The sequence below is a fragment of the Coloeus monedula genome (genome assembly GCF_965178545.1).
Source record: "Coloeus monedula genome assembly, chromosome: 6".
Lineage (NCBI taxonomy): Eukaryota > Metazoa > Chordata > Aves > Passeriformes > Corvidae > Coloeus > Coloeus monedula.
Window position 1 is genome coordinate 11,292,225 of NC_138786.1, and position 15,314 is coordinate 11,307,538.

A 15,314-nucleotide genomic window follows, 5' to 3' on the forward strand; every position below is an offset into this window, starting at 1 on the left:
TCTTCCGCGCCAAGAAGTGAAGGAATTTAAGGAGAAGGTGAGGTGTATAAAATAGAAGGCATTTCACAATCTTTTTTGTCCTCTGCATTATGGTTCACTGCCTTCATCAATTGTACTTGTGCAGCAGGTCTCTGAGGCTGACAAAGTGTGGCACATGTGAAGGGATGCTATGAGCAGCCAAGCACAGAAACTTTCTTGGTTCCCACCTGCTAAAGTCAGTGTGAGCTATGGAACACCATATATCCTGCTGAATCCTTCAGCATTCAGTCCCAAAAAAACAACCACAGCTTTAAGAAAACATTGCTATTCTCTTACTGACCAAATGTGGGGGGATTTTCTGTTGTTATGGTAATAAGTAGCTTGTAGTATGCTTTAAAATAAACAATGAAAGGTGACACTTCGTCACTATGTACCTACTGTGTATGGCAGGTTTCCCTTCCTGCCCCTTCCCCCCCAATACATATAAATTCTTAATTTTCATTTACAGTTTAACAGTATTGGAATGCTTATGCTGGAAACACTGAATGAGAATATTCTGCCATCCAATGCAAAGCAAAATCCCTGCTTTCACTTACATTTTTAAGATTTGCAAGTAATTTTTATTGCTTTTTACTCAGAAAATGTTCAATAACATTAATCGGTTTTAACATCGTTTTAAATCTTGTTGACTTTGCTGTTTCCTCTGTGCCCATTGTCACCTCCTTTCAAGCTGGATTCCATGGATTTCAATGGAGTTCTGCACAGTTCTGTTCTTGCAGATTTACTCATGAGGTCCAAGCTCTTGCAGTAGTGTGGTTATCGTTACGTGTGGGAAGGTGTCATTATATAAAAGTTCTGGTATGACAGGTACTTATCACAGTTGTGTCACCTTTATTCAACAAGCATGCGCTCAAAAACTTACTTTCAGGTAGTTTGTTTGTATGAGATTTTCCATAACACAATCCAGTGAGTAAACTGTGCTTAATGCTTACAGGTATGAGAGGAGGAAACCTACCTTGAACAAGCTTCATCCCGCATACAATGCAACATAACTTCTACATGACAGCCCCCTTTCGGCCTTACATAACCCTTGGGACATAGTGGCACGCTGTGTTGAAAGCATTAGGAATGAGGCTGGCTTTGGGAAACTGGAAGTTCTGCAGGATCATGTGTTTGGACTTGCCATCTGCACAGTTCAGGAGTTACTACATGGATCACTTTCTCCCAGTCATCTGCACCGTGAGTCACACAAACTGAAAGCGGAAGGCGGATGTGTGAACAAAGCAGATGTGGGTGTTTGTGGGACTTCTCCTCACCTTTCCAGTGCCCTTGTTTTCTGACCTGCCCCATCCAGGGCAACTACGTTTGGACCTTGGGAAGCCAGGGTGGCAGCCACTTCAGCCACCACCGGGGACGGAGACCAGGCTGTTAAAGGATAAAACCCCTCACGGGTGAGTCGCTGGAAGTCTCCATGACTCAAACTTCCACCTACAGCGGAAAGCCTGGCCATCTTTGTTTTGTTTAACTGAGCAGGAGCAGGAACACCCCACAAGCTGAGTGCTTACCATGGTAAACATAAATGTCTCTCCCGAGCCCTGGTTGTCCGAGAAGTGCCTGCAGCCCCGGACAGGCCGGTTCACGGCCAAAAGCACATGCAGAGAAATAGTTTCCAAAACCCAAAAGCAAACCTGAAACTGGATCCGTCCACACAGGCTCCTGGAGCTGAGATGGCAATACCTCCTCCTCCGGGTCTGATTGCAAGCCCAGGGCTACCGTTTGCTGTCGCCTCATTTTTTTACCTCAACCAAATCCGAAATGTGGTCTGACAGAGGGGGCCTAAATAAATCTATTAAATAAATTTTTTAAACCCCAAATAAACAAAAATCTTACGAACATCTATATTACCATATATATATATTAAACTACCCTTCTGTGAACGTGCCTGAAGCTCGCACGGCAGACCCCCGGCACTGGAGCTCTGTGAGGGCTGCAGCTCGGCAGCGAACGGCGCGGGGACGCGGCGGCCGAGCGGCCGCCATGAAGCGGCTGCGCCACTTGCGCAGGCCCCGATACCCTGCGCGGCGGCACCAGAGGCCATCAGCGTAGCGGCGTTCGTGAATACCGGTGCTGCACTGCGGCGGCAGCACGGCGCAACCAAACCGCCTCCCTCCGCCGCCCACCCCGGTTCTGGCACCGCCCCTTTCCTCGGCTGTGATTGGCAGGGCGGGTGGAGCGCTCGGCAGCGATTGGTGGGTGCCGGCGGGAGGTGGGGTAGGTTGCGTGAAGGGTGATAAAGTTAGTGGGGCTGCCGGGGAGCGCCCGAGACGCGGCGGCGGTGGTCGGCGCTCTATGGAGGTGGCGGGGGGAGGCGTCGGGCCGGTGCTGCTGCTGCTGTGGTGACTCGGAGACTCGCCCTGTCCCGCGCGCTCCCCCCTTCCCCTCCCCAGCCCCGGTCCCCGGCTCCCTTCCCCTCCCCCCCCTTCTCTTGCCTTTTCCCCTGCCCTTGGTAGCCGCCGGGACCCGGGGAAGCTGACAAGGCCTTAGGGAAGGTGAGAAATACCGGAGTGGTGGGAGAAGCGCGGGTCTGGGGCTGGGAGTGAGCGGGTACTGTTGTAGCTGCAGCTTAAAATGGCGGCTGCCCGGAGTGGCCGCCATTTTCTTGTCGGCTGCTTGTCTGTTGCTCCCGCACAAAATGGCGGCCCGGGCCGGCGGCTGCTCCAGCTGCCGGCTTTGCGAGCGCCGCCGCTGCTGAGCGAAGGGCTGGAGGAGCTCGGTCGACCCCGCCGGGCGCGGAGGGGAGGCTGAGCGGCAGCCTTACGGGTTAGAGCGAGGGAGATGGGATCGGGCAGTGCCGGTCCGTACGGGCGATACGTTTAGGGGCTGCAATATGGTGGTCTGGCCGCGGTGTGCAGGCGCCCGCACTGTGCCCCAGGTTTCCCTTGGAGGGAGTAGCCGCGGTACACGTAGCAGTCTGAGCATCCGCTTATTGCTGGTGGGGAGGTGACGAGAAGATTTTAAAATATTTTTTTATTATATTTTTCATTGCCTTTCCCTCGCGGGAGGGAGAGCGGGCGTCGAGGCGCCGCGTCAGCCGGCAGCAGCCTCGCCCACGTTTCCTGTTTGGGGGCTCGGGCGCCGCGGTGCGGGACGATACCGCCAGCTTCCCCCTCACGCCTCCCCGGGCGGCGCGGGGTGGCCGGCGCTCCGCCGTGGTGCGGAGGAGCGGGTCCCGCCCGGCGCCCTCACGGAGAACAAAGAGCCGGGTGGGTGCGGGCAGCGGGCGGCGCCCGCCGGGCGGGGCGGGGGGGCGGCGGCGCCGCGCGGAGCCTGCGGGGGGCGCCCTCCGCGGCCGAGCCTTTTGTTCGCCGCCGCCATGTTGTCCCCGCTCCTCGTGCCCGCGCCGGGCGGACGGGGGACACTCGCCGCGCTCGGCTCTGGGAGGGCTCCGAGCCCATCCGGGACGCTCCCTCCCCCAGGCGTTTCTGTCCCCGTGATCGCTTTTCTGCTGCGTGAGCAGTGCAGTGAGGTTCTTTCTGCAAGCTGAAAGTTGAGGTGGTGGGTGGACGGCGCCTTTTTTCATTATTGGGTAGCTTGGTACGCCATTTGGACGGAGAATACACGCCTTTTAGTACGCTAAGCGTGCGTTTTGTTGTCTGATGCTTTTCGCTTCGGAATTCGGCTGCTTTGTCGTGCTATTATAAGTCATGGTTTCTAAGTCGCATTAATAAAGGACTCATTGTGCTATATAATCAGAAAAAAGTACTTTCCTTCTTTTGTGCAAGTACTCCTGGCTTTTGGTAAACTTAAGGGTTTTGCTCAGTCCGTGATTACTTTACCTCTTTCCCCATATCCCCTCTGGAAAACATGGCTATGATTATAAAATGGGCCTTTCTGCGACTGTCCCAAGTATTGCATGAATGAAAGTTTTCTTACCTTATAAAAAGTTCAGTGTTGGAGGGTTCTTATTCTCGAACAAACATTTGTACTTTCTAAAATAAGACGCTGTGGCTGATAGTAAAACAACTATAATATGAATGCTTGGTTTGTCTTTCTAGGTTTTGTTTTTCCCTACCCCGTCAATTTAATTTTATTCTTTTGAAGATTCTTCGTTGTCAAGCCGCCAAAGTGGAGAGTGCGATTGCAGAAGGGGGTGCTTCTCGTTTCAGGTACCAGTGCCTATTGTTTGTTTAATGAGCAGTTAGCAATGGAAAATCTCCTCTGACGAGGACTTTAATTAGTGTAATGTTTATACTAAAACCGAGATATTTGAAGGCATCGAGTGTTTGAACTTACCCAGGGTTCCATGGTTGTTCTTAACAGTGCTTCTTCAGGCGGAGGAGGTGGTAGGGGTGCACCTCAGCACTATCCCAAGACTGCCAGCAACAGGTGTGTCATCTCACTCTTTGAGTTTGCATGATTTCAAAGTCAGAACATGCTTGATGGTGAATGCAGAACTGAAAATAGGGTAGCTTTTAAGTTGTACAATGAGCACCTACTGAGTTAAAGACCTTTAAATGTTTTCCAGTCTGTGCTCTGTAAAGTGTACCTCATGGATGATAGGTGGTGCATGGGCTTGTTGATGTATTTAGTTTAAAATGTGTAGAGAGTTTCTTTGGGTGCCTGGGATTGTTGTTGAGTGAGTACTTTTCTGTGCACCAGTGTTGAAAGGGGCAATTGTGCACTCTTAACAAAGGAAGGAGTAGAATTGGCCTGAGTAAGGCAGCACTGAAAGGTTAAAAGGGCAGTTCCTTAAATCACTTGTTTCTGGTTGAACAACCATATTCTTCAAAATTTTACAGCGAGTTCCTGGGGAAAACCCCAGGGCAAAACGCTCAGAAATGGATTCCTTCACGAAGCACTAGACGAGATGACGACTCCGCAAACGACAAAGAACGACATGATGCAATCTTCAGGAAAGTAAGAGGGTAAGTTCTTCATAAAATTACTGACTTCTTTCCTTACTCTTTCAATTAGCAATGTGTACCTGAGAAATGGGCTGGAGGAAAGGGAGATGTGGGTCTTGAGTTTGGGGGAGGTGTGTCCTTTCGCAAGGAACCAACCTGATAATCTAGCAGCAGCAAATGCTTAAGGTAATTCCTGTAAGCAGATTAATGATACTTCACATTCTGAAGATTTCAAAAAACCCGGTTAAATGGAAAATTACACTTGCAGTTTTTAATAGACTTAAAAAGTAAAGATAAGTTGAGTCTAAAGTGACTCGTAGCATGCTTACAATATCTTTATATTGCGGTTTTGGTTTTTGTTCCTCTTTAGCATACTAAATAAGCTTACTCCTGAGAAGTTTGACAAGCTATGCCTTGAGCTCCTCAATGTGGGTGTAGAATCTAAGCTCATCCTAAAAGGGGTCATACTGCTGGTAAGCTTGGTGCATTTCTTTTAACTACAATTGTCTTGCATGCTAAAAAGCAAGGGGTTGGTTGGTTTTAATGGGATACAGAAGTAGCAGGGGTAATGCTTTTGTGTATTTGGATTATCCAACACCACCTCCCACCTGTGCTTTCTGTATGAAAAAGGATCTCTTGGGGAAGAAGTAGGTTTAATGCTTGAACTTCATCATTTAGAAATCTCCATGATCACTAAATGTGACTGGGGATCCTATGATTTATTTTTTTAATAATCTAAGATGCTAATTAGTGGTCTTATTTGCTTGCACCCCCCACTTGCCCCTTCTTTTCCTGAGGACCAAGCCTCATGGTTTTGGAAAGGCTACCACTTGTGACCTCTTGGGACACTGATGTAACTGTTACATCACTTTTTTTTAATCTGAGATCAGATTGGTGATACTAACTTTAGTGTTGTGATGATAAACTTGGGTTTTGTTGGCCAAGGATTACAGAGGCTCTTCAGTAGCATGCAATAGCTTTTGTCCTTTGCTTCAGCATTAAGACTGGTGCTGGATCACACTATTTCTGTATTTGATTAGCAGAAAATGGGATGTTTTAGATGAGAATAGTAATAATCCATTCTGTGTCTTGCAACTCATTTTCCTGGTAACGTTTGCACCCTACTGTTGCCTTACTCAATGTGAATCTCTGCAGATCGTAGACAAAGCCCTTGAAGAGCCCAAGTATAGCTCGCTGTACGCTCAACTATGTCTGCGACTGGCAGAAGATGCACCCAACTTTGATGGCCCATCAGCAGAGAGTCATCCAGGACAGAAGCAAAGCACAGTGAGTACATCTCTCAATCTGGAGTAGTAAGCTTGCATGTGTAGCTGACCTGATTAGCTGAATTGTTTTCTTCTCTTTCCGTAGACATTCAGACGCCTCCTAATATCTAAACTTCAAGATGAATTTGAAAACCGAACCAGAAATGTTGATAGTAAGTTCTAAAACCACTTCAAATGCAGAATCTATTTGTCATCTTTTCCCACAGCCATGTAAAACAGGCTTCTTTGTTTTCCAGTCTATGATAAGCATGATGGTCCCCTCCTCCCTGAGGAGGAGGAACAGAGAGCCATTGCCAAGATCAAGATGCTGGGGAACATCAAATTCATTGGAGAACTTGGCAAGCTTGATCTTATTCATGAATCTATCCTTCATAAGTGCATCAAAACAGTGAGTATTTAGATTGGGTGGGGACTAGGAGCAAAACAAAACTTAAAAATGAAAAAAAAGTGCAAATGTTGGTGCTGCTTTGGGAGCATAAAATGCCACAAAAATATTTCCTGACCATTACTTATCCTCTACTGTTAATGTTTTGGCATGACTAAGAAGTAAAATCAGCTTTGTTCAAAGCCATAGGAATTGTCTCAAGAGAAAATGTAGTTTGGCCTAGATAAGTGTACTCGAGGTGCTTGAAAGTACACACTCTTAAGAATTGGCAGTACTTAAAACTTAATTTTTAAGTCCATTTGCCTTCAGAACAAAACAATGTTTTTGTATTTGTCAGTGTACAAAGTTTGTTGCTTTTTATAAAATTTTTAAATCCTAAATTTCCCCTTTAATATTTCAGCTTTTGGAAAAGAAGAAGAGAGTTCAACTCAAAGATATGGGGGAGGATTTGGAGTGCCTCTGTCAGATAATGAGGACAGTGGGACCTAGATTAGATCATGCGAAAGCCAAGGTATGTGCCTATCCAGTGCAGTCATTAACCTAATTAAACTATGTAGCTGAGACTTCTGATGGCCTGAACCTTCTGTATTCAGTATTCATAAGTACAAAACAGAGGTTTGAGTTTTTTGGGTTTTTTCAGAGAAGAGTGCCAAGTATGGCTCCTACACCAGTTCTCCCAATAGAAAAAGGAGCCAATCTTTGAAAGTTTTACACTTCTCCCAGGATGTAGTTAGGGGTCATCAGGCAGTCACAAAAGTGAGACTGCTGTTTCCCTACAAGCTGTTTGAAAAGATGTGCTGAGAGGAACTATTCTTAGCACAGCTAGGTGATTTGATAGATGGGGAGTTTGGAACGTTAAGCTTAAAATAAATGAGAATTTGGGCTGTGTTGCTTCTCTGACTCAAATGTCTTAATGCATTACATCTTTAATTCTGTCATCAAGGAGATGAGATGGCAGGAAAGGGCAGCTTGTTGTATTGTTTCATTTCGGATGTCTTGAGTAAAAACACTCAAGGCACTGACAGAATTACCCTAACTTGTAACTTTTGTTCCCCCAGTCCTTAATGGATCAGTACTTTGCCCGTATGCGCTCCTTGATGTCAAGTAAGGAATTGCCAGCAAGGATTCGTTTCCTGCTGCAGGTATGATCATAAAATGGTTTCCCTTCTGCTTTCTTCTTGCAAAATTGTCTTGAATGCTTTCCTAATATCCTGTTCTCATCCAAGGATACTGTGGAGTTGAGAGAACACAACTGGGTTCCTCGCAAAGCTTTTCTTGACAATGGACCAAAGACTATCAATCAAATCCGTCAAGATGCAGTAAAAGTAAGTGTTGCATCCAAGGTCCAGAGCCCGGCTTGGTGCTGTGCACTTGGGAGTAGTTTTCACACAGTGTGATGGTTGGGTTAAGGGTTAAAACCAGGTGGACTTCAGTAGCTGGGGGCTAAAAGCTTGGCTTTCTCAGGGACTGTTACTTGAAGCTGACCAAAATGATAATTCCTGTTTTAAAGGATCTGGGAGTTTTTATTCCTGCTCCTATGTCTCAAGGGATGAGAAGCGACTTCTTTCTGGAGGGACCCTTTATGCCACCCAGGATGAAACTTGACAGGGACCCACTCGGAGGGCTTGCTGATATGTTTGGACAAATGCCAGGTATAGACACTGCAGGGGTGATGGGATGGCTGTAACTTTGCTGTGCTGAACAAGAACTAAAACTGTCATTTGTCTCCTTGCTTAATCCAGGTAGCGGAATTGGTACTGGTCCAGGAGTTATTCAGGATAGATTTTCACCCACCATGGGACGCCATCGTTCAAACCAACTCTTCAATGGCCATGGGGGTCACCTCATGCCTTCTGCTCAATCCCAGTTTGGAGACCTAGGCAAATCTTTTCTGAAAAGTCAGGTAAGGAAGATGTTCACATGATGACTTCAGCTTGTTTAGAAGCTCTTCCTGAGATGCGTATGTTATGGATTGTAGACTGCTTATGTTGAAAGACCTATTCAGATTTGATTCTGGTAACTGATGCTCAGGTGATACAAAAATTCTAAACCACTTTTTAAATTGTACAAAAGATGCAAGAAGTACACTTTTTGGTTTTTTTTTAACTGCAAGGAAAAGGTGCATGTGGCTTTGGTGGGTCAGAACGGTGTGTTTTATTTAAAAGATAGCCCTGTTTTTAGGGATAGATGCTATTCTCCCACCACCCCTGCTCCTTCTTTCTCCCTTCCTGGCAAATAGAATCTTTGTTCCTCTGGTCCCTCTGGTACTACTTTACCATATGATGTACGCCACTCCATCATCTGCACTTCTTTCTCTATATCTCCCTTTCTGAAATAGGGGCAAAGCCAACTCTACCATACCCAGAATCAGGGACTCTTATCCCAGCAACAAGGACAGTCGAAGGATATGCCACCTCGGTTTTCTAAGAAAGGACAGCTTAATGCAGATGAGGTACATGACCTGTACATTACTTACAGCCTATTCTAAATATTGCCCAATGATTATAGCAAGACGCGTTATTATGAGGACTAATGCTGGAACTCTTTCTCCTCCTCCTCCTCCTTCTTTGTCCCTTCCTCTTTCACCTTTTACCCCCCTCACTTTCTATAGGGTATCCAGCGTCCTATGAGCAAGACTGAGATATGAGGGCAATTTTTTGGGGTGTCCCTCCCTTCCCACACACTTCCAAGAGCACTACTCTGACATCAGTTCCCATGCATCCTATTGATAATAATACATTTAATTAAAACTTCAGAAAATCCTGAACTTTAGAAACCCTGAAGTGCTGGACCAGGTTAATTTTTTTGTTTGTTCTCTTTTGTTTAGAACTGGCTAATACGCAAAATTTCAAATGCAGAGTAAATTGCATTGTGATTTTGAGTGTTAACCAGACTTGTATCCTTGATTTCTGAGCAATTTGGTAGAGTTTTATCTTGGCTGTAAAATACATCAGCAAACATGCTGATTATCTTCTTGGGTCTCTAACATACTGCATCTAAAAGGAGCATTTCCAGGTTTTTATAGCAATTGAACTAAATGCCAGTAACTTGCTTTTGGGGGAATTTCAGAACACGTGTGGCTTAATCTGTATTTAAGTATTGTAGAAATGGAATCATGCTTCAGTGAGATCAGTTGGAGAGAGTCCATGGCTGTGTATTGTTGGTCAGAATACTTGAAACAGTTTGAGTTTTTTCTGACTTACTGTTTACAGATTAGCCTGAGACCTGCTCAGTCTTTCTTAATGAATAAAAACCAAGTGCCAAAGCTTCAGCCCCAGATAACTATGATTCCTCCCAGTGCTCAACCACCACGCACTCAGACACCGCCTTTGGGACAGGTAAGTACAAAAAATTCCTGTATATTGTTTGCTATATTTACCTGTTTGTGCTTGGAAAACTTCATTGCTATTGTGGGAGGGGAGAGAGAAGTCTTTGATTGTACAGAGCAGTATTTGGGAAAAGAATGTGTGAAAACAGAGTTTCATCTGCATTTGTATGTGTAGTATGGTTACAGTTGATATAAGCAAAGGTAGATGTGCTGCAAAGAAACAAATTCTAGTATCTTTTTCAGCCGCCTCAACTTGGTCTTAAAACAAATCCACCACTTATACAAGAGAAGCCTGCAAAGACCACCAAGAAACCACCTCCTTCTAAGGAAGAGCTGCTTAAACAAACTGTAAGTTAGTGTGCAGTAGTGAGTGTTAACAGCTTTGGATGTGGTCTTCAAAAAGAACTCTTAGCTCTACTTTTCTCTCTAGGAGGCTGTTGTGACTGAGTATCTGAACAATGGAAATGCTAATGATGCTGTCAATACTGTGAGAGAAATGAGAGCTCCGAAACACTTCATTCCTGAGATGCTGAGCAAAGTAATCCTTCAGTCCCTAGATAGATCAGATGAGGACAAAGAGAAAGCAAGTACTTTGATCAGCTTGCTCAAGCAGGAGGGAATAGCCACTAGTGACAACTTCATGCAGGTACTGTGGTCTGATAATCTTGCACTCCTTGTTTCTTGGCTCTTCATGGGGTGTAGCCACTTGTAAGCGCAGTGTGCAAGTATTTTTTAAGTCCTGTTGATCTGAGGACGTAAAAATAGTATATGAACCTGTGAGGGGCATAAGAAGCAATAAAAGGAAGGAATGTAGTATTTGGGGAATTGGAACCTCTTTGCAGGTGAATACAGAAAATGTACTACGAGTATTATATTGCACAGGAACAAAATTACTGGAGAATTTCAGCGTGTATGTGTACTGTTCCTTAGGCATTCCTGAATGTATTGGACCAGTGTCCCAAACTGGAGGTGGATATCCCATTGGTGAAATCCTACTTAGCACAGTTTGCAGCCCGTGCCATTATTTCAGACCTGGTGAGCATTTCCGAACTGGCTCAACCACTGGAAAGCGGCACCCACTTCCCTCTCTTCCTGCTCTGCCTTCAGCAGTTAGCTAAGTTACAAGACCGTGAATGGCTAACAGAATTGTTCCAACAAAGCAAAGTGAATATGCAGAAAATGTTACCAGGTAAGAGTTGCCACAGAGCTCTTCTGTCTCCTGATCTTAGAGTAAACAATGTTGTTCTAGTTGATGCCAGAGTGAAATAACGTGCAGGGTTACCTGGGTGGAATCAGCTGTCATTTTTGTTAGGAAATGGTGTTTCTTAAGGGATGGCTGGAGCCATGAACATCACTTACAGCTGTTGAGGAGCACAAGCACTTACATGTGTCTTCATTTCCTTGTCAGAAATTGACCAGAACAAGGATCGCATGCTGGAGATCTTGGAAGGGAAGGGGCTTAGCTTCTTGTTCCCACTTCTGAAACTGGAGAAGGAACTGCTAAAGCAAATAAAATCAGATCCATCCCCTCAAGCCATCTATAAGTGGATTAAAGATAACATTTCACCCAAGCTTCATGTAGATAAGGGATTTGTGAATATATTGATGACCAGGTGAGATGCTGTTTTGATTTATTTTAGGTACTTCTTTGGTTAAGCTACCAGTAAGGCACTTACTCCATAAAGGCTGAAATGTAGCTCTACAGAAATCTGAGATGCAGTACTTGGGGAGACATTGTTCTGAGTGAACCTTCTCTGTTAAAATCTTGTTGTATTTGAGAAGAAAAGCAAGTCTCCGGACTTGCATCAGTGTGAAGTAGTGTTTTGTTTGGGAAAAAGTCTAGACCTGTGTGTTTCTCTAAAATGCAGAGCTATAATAGGCAAAACAAGAATTTCTGTGGTGTGCTGTCAACCACAATACAAATCCTTGTGCATGCTCCTGACTGCAGGTGCAAGCAGGAGGATATTGGTAGTGATAGCTATCTGAATTTGAAGTGTAAAGTGCTTGATCTCTTAGTTTACAGAACTTAGCTTGGCTTTTCTGTTGTCCAGTTTCTTGCAGTATATTTCTAGTGAAGTAAACCCACCCAGTGACGAATCAGATTCTTCATCTGCTCCATCTAAAGAGCAGCTCGAGCAGGAAAAACAGCTGCTTCTTTCCTTCAAGCCGGTGATGCAGAAGTTCCTCCATGACCACGTTGATCTGCAAGTGAGTGCTTTATATGCACTCCAGGTGCACTGCTACAACAATAATTTTCCAAAAGGTAAGTGCATTGAGGTCTTGCTTGAATTGGCTTGTCACTGCATTTCTTAGTCTGGTAAGCTGTTGAGAAAGTTACAAAGCTAACCAAGCTTAAATTTGCTTTGATAGGCATGTTACTGCGCTTCTTTGTTCATTTCTATGACATGGAGATTATTGAAGAAGAAGCCTTCTTGGCATGGAAAGAAGACATTACTCAAGAGTTTCCAGGGAAAGGCAAAGCTTTATTCCAGGTAAGTGTGCTAACACTAGAGACCTGTTTTTTGTTATTTCTGCTGCACTGGAGTGTTTGAGAAGATTTTCAAAGTGTCTAAGACTTATAAATACCTAGAAACTTCTTGGAATATTTCACTAGGAAGGAGTTCAAAGCAAGGCGAACTAAATCTTGCTGGTTTACTGAAGGCCTGTGTGTAGTGCAAGTGTGGCTGAAAGGTTTTTTAAAATGAGTTGGGGGGGGGGGAAGATGAATATTCTGCAGAGGTACCTAATGGGGAAACAATTCCTGGTCCCTTAAACGAGTTTTGTGTAACTGCAGGTAAACCAGTGGTTAACCTGGCTGGAAACTGCTGAAGAAGAAGAATCTGAAGAAGAAGCTGACTAAAGAACCAGCCAAAGCCTTAAATTGTGCAAACATACTGTTGCTATGATGTAACTGCATTTGACCTAACCACTGCGAAAATTCATTCCGCTGTAATGTTTCACAATATTTAAAGCAGAAGTATGTCAGTAGGATATTCTCTGCAAAAGGTTTTTGTAGTATGTCTTAATAGTCTACAATAAAAATATTTTAGAGTATCTTTAATGTTTAGATAACAGTGTATTAGCAGCATGCAATAATTACATCATAAGTTCTCGAGCAGAAGCAGTCTGTTGCAAGGGTCTTTGCTGCCATTTATCATAGGCTGTTTTTAAGTTAGAAAACTGAATAGCAACACTGAATACTGTAGAAATGCACTTTGCTCAGTGTAATACTTGAGTTGTTGCAATATTTGATTATCCATTTGGTTGTTACAGAGAATCCTTAACTGTAATCGATGGTTGTTGCCGTAATAGTATATTTGCCTGTATTTCTACCTCTAGTAATGGGCTTTATGTGCTAGGTTTTAATATCCTTGAGCCTGGGCAAGTGCACAAGTCTTTTTTTTAAAAGGAACAGTTTACTTGCACAAAAACTGATCGGCTGAAGAGATGGTTTAATGCCCTTTGGAAGAGGTTTTTGTGGGTGTGAAACATGACATGGTGAGAAATTTGAATTGGTCCCTCTTATAGTACTGAAATTAAGTCTACTTAATTTATCAAGACATGTTCATGCCCTGATTTTATATACTTGTATCTATCAATAAACATTGTGATACTTGACTTGTTTCTGAATGTCTCCCAGTAGAAAAGCTTTGGCTGGTGACTTGTTCACTTAAGAAAGGAAACATCAGTGGGAGTTGCCTTAGGTTGCAACCATCCTGAAATTATTTTTACACTCCTTGTCTGGATATGCAGATGGATTCTAAATAAGGTCACAGACAAGATTAGACACTACAGATGTGTTGTGACAGGAGGAAAATGATGGAATTCTGCTGAAGAAGCGGTAGGGGTTTGCCTTGTGGTCCAATGTATGCTTTATCAGTGAGTATGTGCTTTTGACTTGGTAATGCTTTGAGCTTCCCCCAGGCCACATGCATGTTTCTGAATCAAGTGGCACTGTCTGTTAGCTGCCTGTTTCTCAAATCAAATTGGCAAAAAAAATCCCTACAAAAGATTTGAATGATGTTGCATTGTACAGGCTTGAAATGTCATCTATTAAATACTCAAAATACCTTACTTGCTAGAACCTTGTCCCCAGTGAGTTTTTTTGTCCTCGTTGATACTCAAGACTTAACCTGTTGAAAGGTGATGCATTTGTAATGGCAAAAAGGGTAGTGGCTCCTGGACAGGAGCTTTGTTTGCCAGTGATGTGAGTGCTGTAGCCTATAAACTTAGGCACCACAGGAGGTGAAGAAGTGGAGCCCAGGAAAAGGACTAGAGCTGATAACAAGGCTTGCTTTGAGGAAAGGAGTAGTTGGAGTTGGCATGGAGCATCTTGTAATGCTGCTGCTGGAAAAGTGGGTCATAGTTTTCTTTGAAGGGCTCCCTAACTCCAGTCACAGCTCTGCCCTCCTGAGTGTTTGTGAGCCACTGTCTGTCAGGGAGTTCTGCAAATGCACTGGGAACTTCTGTGCAGTGTGGAGCCCAGGAAATCCCAAGTGCTGTGCTCTACAAGCCAAGTGACATCAAGGGTATTTAACTGGAATTGCTGGCAAAATTTCATAGCTCCATCTCTGCATTTCAGAAATGGGGTGTATTCAGACGTGTGAGGGAGAGCAGGATACTGGTGTGGGGTCCAGAAAGAGACAGGAATGCTCCCACTGCCATTAAGTGGCTTGAAGTTGAGAGCTGGCTGTGTGTGATGGAGCTGCAACATGTGGAGAGAGAGGTCACCGCTAGAACTACAGGGGAGCAGAGTTCACTCCTCATTCCATGTGCAGGCTCAGGTGCATGGCTGCTATAGTCCTTAAGGTTCTGCACTTCAATACTCAACAGGATGGAGGAATACAAGTACAGTTAGAGGGTTCATTTAATCCTAATTAATTCAAAGTTCTGTTCCAGAATTGCATTTTTGAGTGTAATAAGGTGTTGTGAAGTGGAACTTACCATTGTTTCACTAATAGTGTTGTGTTTCTCCCAGTTTGTTAGTTTATCCTTAAACTTCCCTGTTACTGCTGGTTGGTTTAGTGGTGTGGGGTGCTATAATGCTACTTCTTGTGTATCTGGTAATCTGTATGTGAAGCACGTGCTGCACTTTGCTCCCATGCACTGCAGAGGGAACATGGGGAGGACCCACACCTCAGGAATGACAGTATTTCCAACTCAGTTTATACCAGAGGTGAGAGGACCAGGTAGAAGGGTGTGCAAGTAAAAATTCCCATTCAAAACTTAAAAATAGATCCAGAACCTGCAGCTAAGCTTTTCTGCCACATTTTGGAGAAGGCTGAGCTGGCACCTGTGGGCTCCTTGAACAGAGTCACTAAGCCTTGTATTGCCCAGTCTAACGTCCTTACCACAGCCTTACATACCTGTGCATGGAGGCTTTGCTGCTTGGCTTGTTTCTGACTAACCACTGTGTTTGGAACTCTGGTAGA

The 15,314-nt window shown here is 44.5% G+C and overlaps 1 protein-coding gene across 1 annotated transcript; it reads left to right on the forward strand.

Annotated features, from left to right (window-relative positions):
- Nucleotides 1-2,016: 2,016 nt before the first annotated feature.
- EIF4G2 (eukaryotic translation initiation factor 4 gamma 2) lies at nt 2,017-13,500 on the forward strand (the record flags this gene model as incomplete). Its single annotated transcript, XM_082283440.1, has 22 exons — nt 2,017-2,081; nt 4,035-4,145; nt 4,300-4,365; nt 4,779-4,904; nt 5,254-5,356; nt 6,039-6,170; nt 6,255-6,321; nt 6,406-6,557; nt 6,955-7,065; nt 7,613-7,696; nt 7,781-7,879; nt 8,065-8,206; nt 8,297-8,457; nt 8,893-9,006; nt 9,767-9,892; nt 10,126-10,230; nt 10,313-10,528; nt 10,813-11,071; nt 11,291-11,495; nt 11,934-12,145; nt 12,253-12,374; nt 12,677-13,500. The coding sequence occupies 22 exons, from the start codon at nt 2,017-2,019 to the stop codon at nt 12,740-12,742; spliced, it is 2,844 nt and encodes a 947-aa protein (XP_082139566.1). The 3' UTR covers nt 12,743-13,500.
- Nucleotides 13,501-15,314: the final 1,814 nt, after the last annotated feature.